General features: G+C 38.4%; 1 protein-coding gene across 1 annotated transcript in view; it reads right to left on the reverse strand.

The window, feature by feature from the left end:
- MED13 (mediator complex subunit 13) overlaps nucleotides 1-19619 on the reverse strand; it is a 54986-nt gene that overhangs the window by 18232 nt on the left and 17135 nt on the right. Inside the window, exons 4-9 of the mRNA XM_030472871.1 lie at nucleotides 9299-9444; nucleotides 8129-8326; nucleotides 7020-7214; nucleotides 6025-6187; nucleotides 5607-5717; nucleotides 2863-3546 (exon numbers count right to left, since the gene is read on the reverse strand). Coding sequence (XP_030328731.1) covers nucleotides 2863-3546; nucleotides 5607-5717; nucleotides 6025-6187; nucleotides 7020-7214; nucleotides 8129-8326; nucleotides 9299-9444 — 1497 coding nt within the window. The remainder of the gene's footprint in view (nucleotides 1-2862; nucleotides 3547-5606; nucleotides 5718-6024; nucleotides 6188-7019; nucleotides 7215-8128; nucleotides 8327-9298; nucleotides 9445-19619) is intronic.

Here is a 19619-nt window from a genome sequence, read left to right on the forward strand (position 1 = left end):
CAAGCAGTAACACAATGATCAGCAAGAAGCATTTACAGAAGTCTCATGCATGAAATGGAAAAGGGGTGTTGCAAGGATAGAGATAACAGAGGGATACCTCAAGTCCAAACAGAGGTTCCAACATGTCTATTCTTTCCCTTCTCAAGCCTCTGTCCAAAAGGAAATGGACATAAGAAACTATGTCTCACAACTAGCAGGGCTTGGTTTGGACAGCCTATATGAAGACACTAATCTGGAGTTTAGAATAAGGCAGGCTTACATTTCTCCTCTGAGAGATCAGAAATAATGAAAAGCATGATACACAACAAGTCAAAGAGTTCAACCTTGAAATTCTACATGCAAAAAGGCACAGAGATCCCTCAACTGTACATCCCTGTCAACTACAGGTATGAGAAAGGACACAGAAACAGGTTTACTTTGTCAGAAGACTTCTTAGAAATCATCTTTCCAAAGAAACACCTCAGAGCCAACATCATTGTCAAATCCATCCATGCTGGTCATCCACTCTCAATAAAATCTTGGTTTAGGCATGACCACCACAGCATGACTGCCCCAGACAACAGTGCAACACAGGTGGCTTTGTGTCAAGCACTGTTGGCACTTACGTGAGTAGCACTCGATGGAGTTGAAAAGAAAAAAAGATGGGAATGACTTTCTATGAACAAGGAATTAAACACCAGGGAAAACATATAGCAAAAGCAAGTAGCACTTCCCAGTATTTTTTACCACAGAGGAAGAGAAATTAATAGTCAGATGGGGTGGAGGGAGGAGAAATACATTCGATAAGTTGTTAAATCAAACTAGAAGCCATACAAGGATGGACCATGTCTTGGAAGTAGAGCATATCTTTCTCTTTCTGGTTGGATGAAATGAATTTGAGGCAAAAAAGAAAAGCACTAAAAATCCTATAAATGCACATCTTGAAAGAGTCAAGCCATGCACGAGAGCTAATGTAAACTCTTAAACAGTGAACGCAAAAGATATGGCTAAGAAAATGTGTATGAGAACAGACCAAAAGCTACAGCAGATTTACTTCTCATAGCTTTCCTACCCAGCAAAGTCAAGGTGACTGCCATCAGTGGCTTTCCACTGCCAGCACTGAAACAAAAATCAACATAAAATTTCAGTCTTGGGAGTAGCTACTTCAACTCTTGTACAAATTGAGTACACTGACTCTGAAAAACCGGCCTCAGTAATTTGATGCTGATCACATTAAGAGTCTCCTTCTACCTGAACAGGAAAAAGATAATTGGACCAAAGTAATCAACTGCAAGTGAGCTGAGAGAGGCAATTCTGGGGGCATTTGAGAGGCACTTTTTAACCCTTGATCACATCCCCAAGCCTAAGTTTGTCACCTCTGCACCCAGGTCCCAGTCCCATTAAGTTTAGACTGCTAAGGACAACCCTGTCTGGACTGCTATGTTAGCAACTGGGGCCTCCCATTACCATTCCCTTCCCACAGCACATCCTCTCAAGGAAGCACTGTAAAAGGTGGATGACAGGAAGAATTTCTTACGCAGTACAACAGCAAAGAAGTCAGAACCCAGAAGGCCAAGTGGTTTTCTTTCAAGGTTTTTGTTCTTATGTTTGGGGTTATTTTATTTGGTGGCGGCTCTGAGGTATTTTTGGTAGTGGTGGTGGCGGCGTTTTAAAGGGAGTTTGGTTTTGCTTTCACTGGTAAAAAAAATCCATATTGATTTATTCTGCAGTAAAAAAGAGCTCAAACCTAAATTTTCACACTAAAACCACCAGTGTTATTTTTTTTTTTTCCTCCATTTCCTCAAAGCTCGATAATTTAATAAGACTTAGGCAGTATGAGAAAAGTGACTAATTCAGCAGAGTAGAACATTTCAAAACCTGGTGCTAGATAACACAAGCTTTCAGACATAAATTGTATTTATTCAACCAGCCTCTTTTTTTAAAATAGTTATAGACTACACATACATTATTTCAAGATAATATTAATTTATGTTAAGAAAATATTAAACAAAAAAAATCAACATTCTCAAATACATTTCCTGTAGCTCAAAGGCTGAGGTTCTAACAAGGATCTAGTCTGAATATCTCAATATTTCTTCAAGTTAGACAAGCTTTGTTTAATGAATGAGGGTTTCTCACATAAGCCTAGGTCCACAAGCAGTAACAGGAGACACACTGGTCACTTGTTTTCTTTGAATGATAACATCAAATCTTTAAGCTTTTTGAACACCCCGGAGAGAATGCACCATGTGTGAGAACACCAGTTGATGTTACTGATTCCAAAGAGAAATTTCTGATATCAGAAAGTAGCCTGCAGCCTACATTAAAGTTAACATCTACCAGGAAACCAGGTTAGCTTCCTTGTTCCCATCAACTGCTTAAAATACCCGCTCTTCCGAACAAAGAGCAGACTGAGGCACAAGCAACTTCGCTTTTAACAGAGTAAGTCTGCAGCTGAGACCATCCATGCTTTCTTCAAGTAATGAAGAAAGAGGTATCATAATGAGAAAACTACTGGGGGGAAGGAGAGTGGAAACGGACACTATAACTTTAAGTCCCAAATAAGCATAATTTGGCTACGGATTAATTTTACAGTAGAAAAATAAACTTCATTGCCATCTGCTAAATCTGAGTTCTAATGAGAAAAAGCTGCAAAGTCTTACTACACACGTGACTCTGCTTCGTGCTCACATTTCACAAGTATTATCTCCTTGCATGCAGACAGCACAGACAGTTATGCTCACACTCAGTGCTACTGCTCGAGCTGATGAGAACAACGTTCTGTTTTAGTGACAAGCTTGCTTATACTGAGAAACTACTGCCTTTGGCCACTCAGTTTCCTCACTTTCTCATGTTATTACTCTGGTATCAAGCACTACTTACTCTGTAACTGATGTTAGGTTTTCCTGTCCAGCAGGTATTACTGGATCATCTCTCAACTTGTCATTTGGAAGCTGAGGTGGTAAGAATTCCCCATCCTTTTTCTTTGGAACTTTATAATACTTCCAAGTAGTATCAGCTTCATCTTCCTCCAAATTCACTGCAGTACCAACATACATGGTAGGCTCTATAACTTCAGGAAATTGAGCTGGAAAAGGCTGAGACAAGCCATCGAGTCTGTCTTCCATTGTTTTTGTGGGAACCAAGGGGTCTGGTGTTGGCATCTGGTAGAAATGTTGACTCTGAGGCGTAGAAGGAGCTTTAGCTACCCCTTCATCAACTACGTCACACGGGTGAGGACTAAGTGGTGGTGGCTGAGGTGAATTTGCCATTTCAGCATTATGCATCTGAGGAGTCTTTGCTACATCATTAGTTCGGATATTTGAAAATCTCACTTGACTGTCTGGTGCAGTCATCACAAGCCTCTGACTCGCTGAATCTGCCTCCATGGCAACATCATCACTGATAGATACACGATGATGAAAAGGAGTCAAAGGGCGTTTCTGTGGCTTATCCCCTTTGTCTTGCTTCTCATTTGTCTTGTGCTTTGGAGCTGCTTGCTGTTGTTGGCCCACAGGTGGTGCCTGCCCCTGTTGACCTGAATTTCTTGGTTTGAGATTTTTGTGCCTGCAGAATTAATACAGGAGAAAATACTTCACATTAATCTTTCAAATATGTCTATCATGTTCTTTTTCACCAGATAAGAACCCGCTTCTAAGCCATTAAACAGCTGATTATAGAAGCCTGAAACTGATACCATTCTGAAGTGAAGCTGCTTCTTTCTGACCATAACTTAACTTGAATGACCTGATTAGCACCACAAGATTTTAGGACACCGTTTAAAAAACTGGAAAAGCTGTCCCATGAGCCAAACACACACATAATCCTCATAACTAAAGACAGTATTTTAACAGAAATAGTCACATGAACACGTTGTCGCTTTTAACTTCTGCCAACACTGATGAATCAGTAGAACAACCTATGAATTGGTGAATGACTTTCCTGAATTCAGGCATCAATACTAACCAACGGTGCTGTCCAAGTCTACGGGTTAAGGAGTGAAAAATTAACATGAAGAATCTAGAAGAGAAGCTCAGTCTTACAAAAGCTATTTCAAAGCTTTTGCAGCTATTTATTGACAAATTTAGCAAGTGTGGAAAGAAGAAAAACTCAGTGTCTCAACTGGTTAACATAGGTGTTTTCTTATGTTAGTAGGACATGGAAAATAGTTAACAGGGCATAGATTCTCCTATGTTCCCAAGCATAAATGCACTTGAACTTAAAACATTTTGTCTTGAAGTTCAAGATGCAAACTTTCTAGATCATCTGACAGAATGAGACACATGAAATACCAAAGTCTAGAATGAAATGTTTATGATTAAGCTACTGCACTTAAGGAGCTGCACATACATCCTTAGCACTTGAGTATTCTTTGCCACTCTTCCATTAGCAAAGTTAAGAAACATGCAACTTTTTAATTAAAAAAAAATCCAAAAAACAACAGGATTAAGCAGGAACAAAAAGGTAAGAGGTATCAAAATCTATTTTTACTTTCAACTCTCATACACATGCACGTTTTTTACTGCTTAGAATTCAAAATACAGAGAACAATAAGGGGGTTTAAGTCTTTGCAATTTCTCTTTACGCAACTGCAGATTTCTAATACACACCTCACACGGTTGATTGATTGTTTTCTCTTAGCAAGTGCTATCATATCTAAATTTTCCTTTAACAGAATATTTAATCCTCCTCCATCTACCAGCTCTTCTCAGGACATGAGTATTTCCACCGAACTTCAACCAACCATTTCAATAAAGGAGAAAAAAAAATGTACTTCTTTCAAAATGTTACATCCTCCAGACATTAATTTTTAAGATGCCAATATTCACTGCAAAGTAATCAGTGTAACACTTAAATCAGAGAAAGTGTTTAAACCTTTGCAACACTTCAGTCACCTAAAAGTTAGTATTCTGCCGTAAGCACAGAAACTGAGAGTTCACTGAAATTAATGTTTCCACTTATTTTAAACCCTTGTATTAACAGTCTGTGTCATTGCACGGTTTCAAAACAAAAGTCATAACAAAACCTGGAAGTCGAGTTCAGACTTTTCCCCTGTGCTTTGATCCTTTCTCACCACCTCCAGCTAATACAAAAAACATATACTGGCAACCACCCCACAGAAAAGCAGTTTTACATACAAGCACCCATGCAAATTTCCAAAAAGTAAAGCAAGTTTGCGTTTCTTTCTCATATTCTTCTAGACACAATGCTACAATCATCCTGCTCTTGATTAATAGCTTTCCCCCTTCAAGGCTGGTGTCACAGCCCTGTAGAAAAGGTTCTTAATTCCTAAATAAATAGGCATTCCCTTTCCATTGCAGCCCAAGAAAGTTGCCCAGAGATAGTTTCTACAGGCCTAAGGAATTCCAGCCCAAGACTCAGGAATAGTCACTGAACTGCTGGTAAGTCAACTCAGATGATTCACTTGAATAAAACCTCTGCATAGTCTTATTGGGCAGAGTTTCAAGACCTACAATGACATTTAGGAGATGAGATACAAATTTTGTTAACGCTTCCCTACAAGCAGCTATTGCTTAATTACTCCTAAAGGACTCATCACGAGCCCTCTCCTGAGCACTTCAATCTCAATGTACATTGTTGGACTGCGGGCTTGCCAAGTACTGTACCTTGAACAATTGCAATTTGTCCTCTGCGTGGCTTCAACAAAATCCCAGCATGCTATCTTTTCAGCTGTCTCTTCATCACACAAGCCATTTGATGTAGCAGAATACTTCCTCCTATGATCCAATATGCGAAGAATTATTTGGGATCAACATATATTCTTTCCTTACCTTCTGTCATACCTCAAGAGCAGTTTTGTGACACCAGATTCAGCAAAGAAATTCTAAATAGCCTTTTACTAACATATTAAACTGAGAACTAACCAAACTACTATTTAGGAACAAATTAACTTCTTCAAAATGTTTTATTACTAAGAGTAAAGAAACTTCTACCAGCAGTCACCACATCTTTATCATAACTACTTTCTGCAACAAATACACAGGATACCATGGGTATTTTTAACTTCACAAAATGAGTACGTACTTGTTCTGTGCTCTGTTCATATTGCATTCTTGCCAAACTCTGTCCACCACTTGGTTGGCCAGCTTTCTAGGTATTTTGCCACCATGATGGCTGGTACTGTCAGAGATGAATCCATCAGAAACTGAAGAGAACTTCACCCACTTCTGGGCAGATTGAGCATCAACTGAAAAGCAGCACCAGAGGAAATAGTTTTAGGCAATGTGGCGATATGCTCACAACCATTTTTACTGCTATTTGATCACCACAGGAACATCTTAGGAAGAAAAGTATCTTCTTAACTCAAATTAGGAAATTATAAATAAATTAAGAAAATTAGGTACAGGAGCAGATTATTATAACATGCTTCCCTCTCAATTAAAAAAAACCCCATCATATATGTTCAGAACTGGTCTTTATCTTCCAGGAAACTACAGACCTGAAGAAAATAACTTGAGCAAAGCTACCTGTTAGCAAATTTAATAGTAGTTTATTATTTAAAAAAAAAAAAAAAAAAAAGGCCAAACAAAAAAAGAGGCAAACTAAGGTAACAGGAGACTTTGGGGAAAAAACCCAAAACTCTTCTGCGCAAGAACTGTATGTAAAGCCACGTAAAACTATCAGTGAGCCTTACCCGCTTTGACTGACTGTGACTTAGAGTGGTTTACCCTAACCACTGCTCTCACACAGTTCAGAGGGCTCACAGCCTTACTGGAAACCTAACTATAAAGAGTCTTCCGTGGATTGGGAAGAAGGCTGAAAACACCACTTTGCTCTCTAATGGCTGATGACAACATCTAGTACAAAAGCAGCCCTGATTTCAGCAACTTACTAAAGTGTTTAAGTTAATTTTGCACAAAACTGAACAATAAAAATTGGTTTTACTACAACACACTTATGACTAAAGAAATATGATGCCAGCTGTACAGAAAACATCTGAGTCCTTTCCAACCATAGCTAGGTTTAAAGGAGAAGCCATCAAAATTATTCCCCACATGCTCAAGCTGATTTTATTATACCTGTTTGAACTTCCTCTGGGGATGTCGGTGGAGTCAGAGTTACTGAAGACATGGCAGGATCTCTTGTGGAAGCAGGCACTTGGTGGACACCCAAGCAAGTAGTTGAACAGTGCGATGCCCCTACAGTACTAGGGGCAGGGATGTCTGTCTGGGGAACTAGAACGAAGCATGCCGGGTATACCATTCGCACACCAGCTGCAATAAAGAGCAAGTTCATTTTACAGCTGTTTACCAAAACCTTACATTCAAAATCATCAACAACTGGATCATTTTACCCATCACTCGTAAGTTTACCTACCCTTTCCACCTACTAAAAGCATCATCCTTGGACAAAATTCTCTGTTGTCACCCTCATCATTACTTTATGATGAGGGTGACAACACCTGTTTTAAAATCTTCTGTTTTATACAGAAGATTTGGGTGAATGAATGAAAAGGGCTTTGTATATACACAGGCAAAGACAGCCCTGGTACCTACATGCTACTGCTTGCTTCTATCATTTTGTTTTATAAAGAAGACTGAGAATATACTTTTTAGTACCACGTAAAACTGACAAGATTCCTCTCCCCATCACCAGGGTCTCCAGCCATCACTGCAATACAAGCTTGTAACACTCATTACAGAGAAATGATTACATTAGCTGGCAAATCAAAGGTCAATAGCCCACAGGAGAGGAACAAACTACTGCCTCCCAGGGGCTTAGATTTTTAGGAACAGCAGCAGATAAATGCAGCGTCCAAGTACATCAAGTTCTCCAGGATTGTGGGTTTGAAGACATCCCTGTTCTCTTTGAATTTGCACAGAACCTGAAACAGGTGCTTGTGATGCACCTCTGATGTCAATGGAGGTAGCCTAGGGGGTTTTGATTATACTTTATTTATTTTAAAAACAATCTTGCTTCTCAGGGCACAAAGAAAAAAACCTCCTCCTAACAGGTCTGCAAAACCCACTTTAACCAGGAACTCATTTTACATAGTCCTGAGCATTAAACAGAAAAAACAGAAGACCAACAAGCAGTTGCAAATAGTTACAAAAAAGAATAAAACGCATTCAGAATTGCAGACCGAACCATCCAGTTTATTTCAGGAAAAGGTAATCATTGTACTAACCAACAAGGACTTCAACAGCAGCTAAAGAATCATCCTCCCAATCCATGTCTTCCTGTTTTTCCTCAGATCCCTCCTTCAAGTTGGATGTGACAGGATAGAATTGTTTCCATTCACCAATAAGCTTTTTTGTCGATGAATCAGAAAGCTTGAATGACTGCCCTGTGAGCGTGCCATTTAATCCGAAGGGACTTAGAATAACTAAAAAGATACATAAAAATACATTGGAGAGTATGTCCAAACAAAATTCACTCTTCCCCACTGAAATAGTGTTACTGTTATTTCAGCCACACCAAATAACTTACCATTGTTAAGTCAAAAATGCACCCTACTCACATTTTACTACACTGCAGAAGTTTTTGGTAATAGGTATACGTTGTTGAATGTATGTACCAGCATACAGGTGGGATAAAGAAATACTATTTCAAATTCTGTCAGTTAAGCTGTTTCCTCATCCTTTCATCCTGCTTGGTACAGTTACAAAAATGTATACACAGGGAAGTAATCCATTTCATGTTTAGTCTTGTCCATATTAGGAAAGCACAGCTACTGTTAAATCGCATTCAAAAAGAGCAAGTTTGGACACTGAGCATTAATAAACAAGGGCAGAGTGTGGTCATGCAGTAGAACTGATTTCCAACACACGTGTGTCTAAGACAGGGAATGATCAAACAGCCCACTAACCAGACTCAGGCCCCATCACTCCTTTGTCTTCGAGAACATAGCCTGCATCTGCTGGTGGAACCAAAGGAATTTACAGGAAAGGAAGAGCCAAATAAGAATGGGTAGGGACAGTGAATAGGTTAAGAATGTTGAGTCACAAATGGATTTCTAAATGAGGGGTTGATGAAGATATGTAGGGGGCATGTTGAAAAAGCAAAGTATTTAAATTACCAATACAACAGTATTTGGAAATTAAGTTTATTGTGTCATGAAGACAATTTGGCTACATGCCAAGAGATGAATATGGAAACCAACTACCTGCAGAAGAGCTGAGATACACCAACTGGCTTCTGACTATGTCAAGACAGGGGACATATGGGGAGAACGTTTGATCAATACAAAACAGGTAACACCTCTTCTCCCCCTTCCACTCATTGCCAGAAGTTGTCATTCTGTGCAATTGAAAGCATTGATTCATTTTAATACCCACTCCTGACTGGCAAAACCTACCTTGAAAAGGGCTGTTCGACTGCTGGGCGAGAGTGAGGTGTTCTTCACTGAGCAGGTACACAGGTTGATGCTGACTGATCTCCACACTGGTGCAAACATTGCTATCTCCATGTAAGAAGAAGGTGAATGAGCAGGACAAGTGCTCGCTGGGGAAAGAGAAATGGGGAGGGTGCAGGGGGTGGAAGGGAGGGAAAAAAATTCCTAAGTATAGAATCTCAAAGAAGTTGATGGCTTTCTCAACTAGTTTGAAGGCATTTCCTCCCAAAATATTCATTAATGAAGTAACCAAAAATCCCTTCTATCTAAGTAGCAAGAGGTGATAAATATATATGCTAATACATATTGGAGCATTTACAAAATATTCCAGCATTAGAAACAAAACCAAAGATCAACCAGTTTGAAAACAACAGACACCAGGTTTTCAATCTCTTTAGACTGACACTTTATATTTTGAAGTCTAGATGAAATTTAAAATATAATATTTTGCAAAACAAAACCCCTATAACTTAATACTTTTATATCTATTTATTTAAAATCTATAAAAATATTTCTGAACATCTCCTTCATATAGCTCTGAATTAAATGCTATTTTCGGTGCTGTACACAAGATCATGCTTCAGAAACTTCCCAATTTTGCAGCTCTAACTTGTTACAAAAACGTAGATAAAACCCTGCAAAGTACAACTATTAAAGTATTTTATGTTGCACCCAAATCAATTCCGTGGTTTATGTGAAATATATTTTACCAAATGTAATTAAAGGGCAGGAATACAGCAGGAAGGCAAAACAGCAGATCCCTGCCAGGACACCACAGAAGTGGCACATCTTCCTACTCAGCTCCATCTGAAAAAACTTTTCTTTCTTCTTTTTAAAGAAGTTGGACAGGCACAGCCATTTTCAGTTGTATTAGCTACAGGTTCTCTCAAGTGCCTGCCAGACTAATATAACCCATAGGAAAAGAACAGATGTTTAAAAGCAAGAAGATGCTATTCACATTGGATTTGAAATTAGGTCCACCATGTCAGTAATGAAAGAAGGAAAGTAAAGGCGAACTTTAAAAGTACTTCATAAACTACTGAACAGAAAATAAATCCTTCTCTGTAAGGAGGGAAGCATCAAGCGCTTGCTCAGTCTCAGGGAAAGAAAAAACACAACAACAAACAAGTCAAAGGAAACAGACAAAATTCAGTTAGTCAAAATAGCAAAAACTGGTGCATTCTTTGCAAAGCCAAATGGAAAAGACACTCCGTGAATGACTGTAGCCTAAAAAAGACTGAATGCAACACTACTATTTCCTCCAAAACCAAAATTAGACCCCAGCAACTAAGGCCCAGGACTGTGTGCATGCTGTCTGACCTCCTGAAATGCTTGCATTGCTTGGTCTACAGCAGGAGAATGCAAAGTTTTGCATTCCTGAAAGAGAGACAAACAGAGCTCCAGGGCACAAAGAACAGACTAACTCCAGCACCTGAGCAGCCTTATTAAAGTGCAACCTCTGCACATGCCGTTACTAGATATATCTTTAGTGGCATTTCCAAGATGCTTTTTTCCTCCACCTGGAGACAGATGGAAAGAAAAGAGAAAATTCTGGAATTAGCCCAGGCAGGTTTATAAAAAACAACGTATAAACTGGTTCACTGAGTCTCACCTCAACGACTCAAAGAGCAGCCACGAGGGTCGTCACCACAATGAGAAGCAAGAAGGCGACAGCATCAAGCACACGGCCTTGCCTACCAGTAGGTTCAAAATTAGGGACCTAAAACACTTCAAGGATGAGAGAACCCACAAACCGTTCAAGGAGGAACAGGAAGTGCAGCACGTTTTTTATGACAGTGACTTAAAGCAGGCATGAGGCTGAGGAACTGCTCTGAGCAGCTGGCCCTGACCGAAGCCCAGCAGTTTTCAGGGTGCATCAAGCCTGCGGTGGTGGCTGCTCTGCTGCTCTATTTTAATTGTGCTTCAGGAATAGAAAAAAGGCAAGATCCAGATGAGCAAATTATCACTCTCCATTAATAGCTACTTAGCACAACTGCTTCAGTCGGCCAGCTCTGGACAGAATACCCCCTGCAGATGAAATAACACACTGCTCAGGAATCCCAGTAAAGTTAGTTTCCAAAAATGGAGTGATGATGGAGCTAAGCACCTTGTTGATGCTTTCAAGTTCAAGTCAAGCCAGGTGGCTAGCAAACACCCCTAAATTCCTATATGGGAATATGATTAAAATTCAATCCTTATGCAAATAGTTGAATACTTATTTTCAAATCGAATTTTATTTTAAAATATCATATTGGATGGTTAAAGGTGAAAGAGTGGATGGTGTTCTTGGTTCTGAGTGACAGGTAACAATTTAGGAATTTAGTGCAAGTGAGGCAAAGTTTAAAAATAAAAGCACATATTCTTTAAATACACTTTAAATGCAGTTAAGCTGTGTCTTTGGTAAACAACGTGTTATTGCACAGATAAAGGGTAGACGATTGTAGCATTATCTGATGGAATTCAGATAAACCAAGACAAAAGGAAACATCAGCATGATAACAGAAGCATTTCAACCCATTCTGCCACAAAACTAGTCCTAAGAAGTAGCAAGGAAAATTCAAGGTCATCATGCAAAAGCCAAATCAAAAACAGAAACAAAAACAACCCCCAAAATTAGAAGTCCTTTCTTGCCCTACTCAGCAGGAGAGGTTTCCAGCAAAATAATAAAGTAAGAGAGTAGCCGCTGTTGTCACTGGCACCATTCAGCCAGCCTTGGCATGTGAGCTGCGAGCATGCTATGGGCACAGCAGGGAGAGCACATCTACCGTGGCACCATTCATTCTAGAAAATCCAAATGTTATACAATTTTCACTAATTCTAGTTACAAATTTAAGTGTTCAACAGCAAATTGATGCACACCACCTTAGGGTTTTTTCTCCGTACCTTCTGAAGTGCAGCGAAGTCATGTTAAACGCAATAGGATAATATTGTTTCATCATAGAAATACACAGTAAAAACCTTTGCTGTCCTTCAGCACAAGCTAGGGGAAACAGATTCTCACACGGTGTAAACAGTATCTCCTGAAAACACGAGTCATCTTTAAACTAAAGGTTAACATGAAAGGCAAAACTAACACTTGACTCAAACATAGCATTCAATTTTTTCCTAGCTAGTCATGCTAATCATGTTTCTCCACATTTAAGACCCTAATTTCTGCTAGGCTACAAAACTTTAGGAAATATCAATGCAAGGGATTAATCACAAGAAAACCAATGAAGAATCCTAACAACAACAACAAAAAAAACCCAAACCAAACAACCCCCCCCCCCCAAAAAAACCCAAAAAACCCCAACCAACCAAACATACAAAGCTTCTTTGCAGGGGATTGGAGAAAAGGAGCAAGCAAAACAAAGAACCAGAGCTGTAAGTTACTGGATGCACCTACACAGACCATTTTATGGACCTTGTGAGAAACTCTGTATTTTTTATTATTAATAATAATACATTTGTACATTCTCCAATTCCTCACGTTTCTGACTGCTAGTACACAATGTCACCTCAACCTCAGTTTAGGAGGAATCTTCTCAAACCTTACCATAACCTATTAAAAATAATATATACACACGTATATATCTTTCTCTGCTATTTCCTCAAGTCTCTCTCTCCTGTTCTCAATAATTCACCTCACAACCAAAAATCCTAATCAGGCAAAAAAAATGACTTATTTATCACTTTGGGGTAAATAGGCAAATTACCTTCACCATTCAGTCAAGGACACAACAACAGAGAGCAAGCTGGTGGTTTCCTGCCTGCTAATGCAGGGTTCACCCTATGCTTTTATTTGCAGACATTTTAAGTAGCTCAGAAGATCACCAGATAATTTGTGCAGAGCGTGTCAGGACTAAAGTATTAAAAAACACCTCAATCCTCAGAACTTCCATCCTGCATGGAGAGAGAATCAGCAAAAAAAATAATAGCTTGTCTTAAGGGTAGTGTCGATATCCTCCCCCAGCCTGTTTATTTTGTGGTACTTTCACAATTGTGATGAGGTGTTGTTGCATGTGCACACAGGAGAGAAGGGCAGAGGACAGAGCTGTAACAGAAAATCCTGAAGAAAAAAAATATCCTATTTTGCCAAAAATCTCATTTTCTCACCTGAATATGAAGTTACTCCATTAATATTTCTAATTAACTTCATCTCATTAAAGTTCTAATCACAGAACTTAAATATCAATAATCCAGTTTCCAACTGATCTCTGAATACAAATGTTATGAAGTGCCATCAGAATGAGCATTCTTTATGAATTTTGATCTGAACACACCAGAATTCAGTCAGAATTAATTACAATACCGCAAGCAACTTTAAAAGTAAAATTAAATAAAAATTATAAAAGGCTACACTATTTGGAAGTGATGCTATTTTAAGCAAAATAGTCCTCACCTAGGCCTCATTAAAATACATTTGTATAAATAACATTTATTTCCTCACACTCCGTCTTCACTCTAATCATACAAAAAATGATGTTTTAGCTTCAGAGAGAAAGAATTATGATTCTATGTGGGGGAAAAAAAACCAAACCACAACAAACAAACAAACCAATTTGAACCATTTCAATACAATTTCTACTTCTACCTTTGTAAGAGAAACTGAAGGGTAGGAGGGGAAAGCACACTAAAATTCACACATACATGAGATTTGTACATCTCCATTAGCAACTCTGGAAATACCTTCTTGATAAAAAGATAATTAGGTCTGGTTTTTTTCCTCCACATTAGTACTTATGTAGAGCTTTATATCTTCAAAGTGCTTCACAAATATGAGCTGCATTAGAACCTCGCTAATCCACACTTCACTAGATTGCATACTTCAAATCAGCCCCACGCTAGAGCTTTAAGGCAAGGAGATTGCAATATCAGAAGCAACAAAGGAGTCTCCAACTAAAACAACCATAGCACATTTAATAGTAAATTCAAAAAAGCATCCAAATGTTTCAACTGAAAGAGAGAAAGTGGGTTTTTTGGTTTTGTTCTTTGTTTATAATTACTATCTCATATTTTCCTAGATTGTCTTTGTGAATTACTTCTGGCTTGAACCAGGAGTATCTAACCAAGTCAAGGCACTGCTTACCCTGACCATATCCTTAATAAGCCATAAACTTCCTACTGCCATTTCCTACATGTGGAAAATGGACATTGCAAACTAAAATTACTGTCCCAGAATTGCCATCACAACCAGGATTCTACGACCTCACCTTCAGTGGGGCAGAACACACCTTGTTTAGGAGTTTTAAGTTGTTAATTAATAGGCATCATTATTTCAGACTGTTATAACATGTTTGCCAAAAATTGGTACCTATTGGCCAGCACCCAGAACCCTCTGGGGCATTTTGACCATGAATCAATATATCATGACTGGCTGACAATAGTTAGCAGCAGCAGCAATAGACCTGAGAGTTTCCAACCGATCATCATAGCTGCCCAAATAGAAGCATTTCCAAATAGTTATTCCTCACTACAGACTATTTCTGTATGTTACTTAAATAAATTTCAAGTATCAAAGAAGCTCCTTTTTAAGACGTGACAGTTGCCTTCTATAGTAAATGCTTGGGCTGGAGAACACAGTCCTGCAATTAAATAGGTTCTTTTGGAAATAAAAATTTAAATGGAAAAAAAGTTTTAAGGTGACACACACCCCCCATGAAGCCCTCAGACCATTCCTATTCAGTTGTTAGTTTTTTCTTTTTCCTTTAACCAGGTTGAGACACAACACTATAGCAACCAGCACGGGATAGAAAACAAAACATAATTGCCAAGGAGTAAGTCTCGAGGAATTACATACCTGACCACATGCTCAACATGCACTACACTGTCCTCTGTTCTACGATACGTTACGCCACACACTTTGTTCTTTGTCAGGCAGCCCTCTAGGGCTTTTCATCACCGAGAAGAAAGAGTGGAGCTGCCAAGCCACTTGAGGCTTTCTGAGCTAACAGAAGAAAAGCGGAAGCAACTCCCTCAAGACAACCCATCTACCACCTTTCCTTTGTAAGCGTGTGTTCAGAGTGGTGCTTTGTGACTATATAAATCTTCCAGGTACAGCCATAACACTGCAACGGGCTCATGACACTTATGACAAGAAGCTTTCTATGCAGCCACCATCACACTTGTGCTGCTTCAAGAACCCATCTTATTTTAAACATGGCATCCTCAATTTCCACTCACCAGCCATAATTCTGAATTACGAAACTCCACATCTTAATTCAGACTAGAAAGGAGCAAGAAACTAAGTATGCATTTGCTGTAATAAGCAAAATATGAAAGTAAAATACTAGATCAGATTTATATTAACACAGCACCAGGAATCATTCCCAGGAAAAAAAAAAAAGAGGTTTTTTTTATTTCTTAAATCACAAAAAAAGAAAAAAAACCCAAAAAAACCAAACAACAAAACAAAAAACCAAAACAAAGACCAACCCACACACACCAAAAAAAACCCCAACCAACCAAAGGAAAAAAGCCACAAGGCAAATACACAAGTTGTTTCAATTATTAGATACTTCATGAGCTCTTTCAGGTTGTCTTTTAGCTATTTGGAGAGGGGTGTTTTGATTTTTAAGCGCTGGGGGCTGAGGCAAATGGAGGATAGGAGAAATTAGTTCCTAGTTCTCTAGGAAGAACATGCTATCATACACTCTCATTACGCTGCACTACTACTTTTTATGATAAGAGCTTGAATCATCATTAATCAATTCACAAATGCACCTTTCTTGCCCTTGGCTACAAGTTCCCCTACAACATCAGAGTTTGTATCAGTCCCATCACGAGATCTGCACGTCAAGCAGACACAGTGGCACTAACACCCTTAATGTGAAAGCACAAAGAAATCTAAACAAATGCACATCTACATTTTCTAGCAAGTTACACATTCTGTATCTTAACACGAAGTAATAAGATCTCAAAACACAGATGCTTCCCTAACTACTGACAAAAAGATGGAACAGTAGACATTTTTCTAAGCATCTCTGAGTAACTCCCTGTGGTCATGAAGGTAAATATAGCAGAAAGCTGATTTTGATGATAACACAAAGCAAAAAACATAGCTAATAGCAAAGGAGATAAAACTTCCAGTTCAAAGCACATCATTAATGACTACTGTCAAAAGGCTCTCCAAAATATTCTTCACATAGCCGAGAATGTTTTTAGTTAGACCTGCAAGTTAAAAATACTTATTTATTCCATAACCAAGTTAAACGCACTAAAACAAATACAAATGTAGCCAGTGACCTGTATTCCACAAGAAGTCATATTTACCTTAAAGATGTCCACATTTGTAAATTAACTCCATTCTTACTGAGCTTAGCTTCATCCCAACAAAAACAAGGTTGAAACTCCAGCATGGCATCTTACAAAGAAGCAAAACTGATCGTTTCAGAATGAAACTAGAAGTTTATATATACACATAAAGTCTTTATTCCTCCAGATACAACAATTATAAGAAATACTACAAAAAGAGTTTGCTCGTGTTCCTGTATTTCAGAACTTAAGTGAGACTAATACACTATCGTCTTATACTTTAGCATCCCTTAATTATTGAGGATGCAAATCTCAATTATCTGCACTTGAGCTTTCGCAATGAAATATACACGTGCTATTAAGAATGAGAATCCAAACTATATTTGGAAAATGGATAATAGGTAGACATTACTCTGTTTAAAGACAGTGTAACAGCTTTCAATGTACTGCTCTTTTCCATTCTGAGACATTTACAAACATCTTGTTAAGCCAGGGTTGTTTGGTTTTTTTTTTTTCAAAGTTCAAAATTTAAATGTGTTACAAAAATTTCATTTAACAGAATCTGAAGTACTTCTATGGTTTTTCTGTTACCTTACTGTTCAGTGAACAAAAAGAGCATAGATTTATTGTTGAAACCTAAAAATCAAGGGCCATATCATTTTTTCATCTTTCCTAATGAACCAACTACCACTGTAACTTAAGCTAAATAAGAGAAAACTGCTTTGTGATGTAAAGTGCTAAATTTGTCTGCTTGTAGTCTCTGTAGCAACCCAATATTCCAAAGAGACAATCATGTGATCAATGCTCTCAGCTCCTGCTGTTTATCCTGCACTGTCCTACTTACAGCAGCTCTCAATTCCAGCTGTCTACAGTAAAAGGAAAAACATCACCTGCTCTCCTGCCGGGACATGATGCCAGAACAGCCTCATTAGAGCTGTTGTAAAAAAATGTTGACATTGTTTGATTTAAAGATTAACATAGGGAGGAAATTTACACTGGAAAAAGAGTTGAGCAGACTTAATAGAAAATATTCCAACAGTATCAAGGAAGAGCACTTACTTTCAGCTATTAAGATGTTGAGTTAAATACATGAACTAAATGCGAAACCTGTGGCTACACGTTGTTCTTGTGTGGTTAACTCCCTCAAGTATGAGGACATTTTAGAGCTTTAAACTTTCTAAACTTTCTAAGCTTTTTAGAGCTTTAGAGTTCTAAACCTCATTCTGTTCCTTAATAATAATTCACAGCATCATTCTAGAGGGATCAAGAAGCAAACTACTCTGTTCCTACAGAAAGAAGACCCAGGGGAAACGGGAAAAAGGTAGCCAAATGGGGAAAAGGCAGAAATGTGGGCTCAGGACTGAAAGGAGAGCATTCCTTTGTCTTGAGGGCACTGAAGACCAGACAGACAATAGGTGATCTCATTCATGCTATTACATTATCAAGACAAACATTTCTTCATGTTTCTGAATGGCCACAGCCATTCAAGACTGCAGATTTGCCAATACACTTGCACCAAACCCAGGGATCACAGCCAGTATGGCTAGTTTCACCTCTTACTCCAGCAGAATGAGGCAGGGAGAATAAAAATACATATATTCAGAACTATGACAATCACACCTTCGAAGCAAGATAACTACACGTACAAATGCTTATAGAAATACCAAATTTATATCTATGAATATTTTTCAGCAGTCATATACTTCTTGTTTACATCAGGTAGCTAAGATAGTATTTCTATGAAAAAACTAAGAGTACAGTGACTTGGCATTATAAAATCCTGTACCCAGACTAATGTGAAACAGCATTACCTGTGAAACCTGTGCAGCAAGTTTCATTTTGTAAGTTATGATAAGCTTATCACTTATAATTTTCCAAATAGGTTTTGGGTTTTTTTTGGGTTTTTTATTATTTGTTTTGGGTGTGTGGTGCTTTATTTTCTGGGGGTTTTTGTGTTTTGGTTTTTTAAGTGAACTTGTCAGACACAAGTTCTGGTTTGCCACCCACCGCAGTTGGTTATATTATTTCCTATTTACAGTGAGAGGGGGGAAAAAAAAAAGCAACCATACAAGTAATACAGTAGCTTTTGATGTTGTAGATTTTCAGTTGTCTATCAGATCTCCCACAAACTCATGATTACTCAATTATTTGCTTACTGCTTACTGGTATTTTGATTGTGTTAAAGTTTAGCCAGTTGCACTTCTCACCAAAACTTCAGAGGAAATCCTCCACGTAAGCAGTTCATAATTTTGTTTCATTAGGAGTGTCAGATTAAATCTTCATTAAGGAATTGTATCTAAAATAGTGTTTAATCTGACAAGTTTCCTAATCATATTTATTCCAAGCAGACACTACTATTTTATCATCCAGTTGGCAAGAGGAAAAGTCTCATCCAAAGGCTGTTATTTGAGCAGCCTAACAAGAAAAGTAGACAGACAATTGGATGCAGCAGATCCCAATCTCTGCCTCATACATTTATAGGGTGGCTTTTGGAATAAAGCATACATGACCATATTTCTAAACATGGCAGTAACAACACAATAGGTTGGAAAGGAGAAAGAAGAGGATGACATTCCTATTTGGCAAACTTTGTAATTTAATACACAGTCATTTAAAACACATCACTGAACTTCTGTAATCTACCTTGCTGTAAGTGATTGACAAATATGGAGGCATTGATCCCCCCCCCCCATTTGGTTACAACTCACACCATTAGAAAAACCTTCTCTTTAGTCTTTTATTCTATTGTTGATCTCCTCCTGACCCCCATCACCCATTCCTGAAAACTGAAAATCGCCTACTTACAAAGGGGCAATGACAAAAGCCCACCACGCACTTTCGGGAGTCAGCTACTCCATTCCTGCCCTATCTATAAACAGAAGTGGGACTGGCATACTTGAAAACCTCAGACAGTTTCCTCACACACGGTAATCGTGACTTGTTCTAACAGATCAAATTTCACCAAATACATGTCTGTCTCACTTTTCTCAATGCTGGTTTTAGACTGGGGAGAAGCAGGGGGAGGAAGGGAAGAGCAGGTCATGGTTATTAC

This window comes from Strigops habroptila (assembly GCF_004027225.2).
Source record: "Strigops habroptila isolate Jane chromosome 13 unlocalized genomic scaffold, bStrHab1.2.pri S16, whole genome shotgun sequence".
NCBI lineage: Eukaryota > Metazoa > Chordata > Aves > Psittaciformes > Psittacidae > Strigops > Strigops habroptila.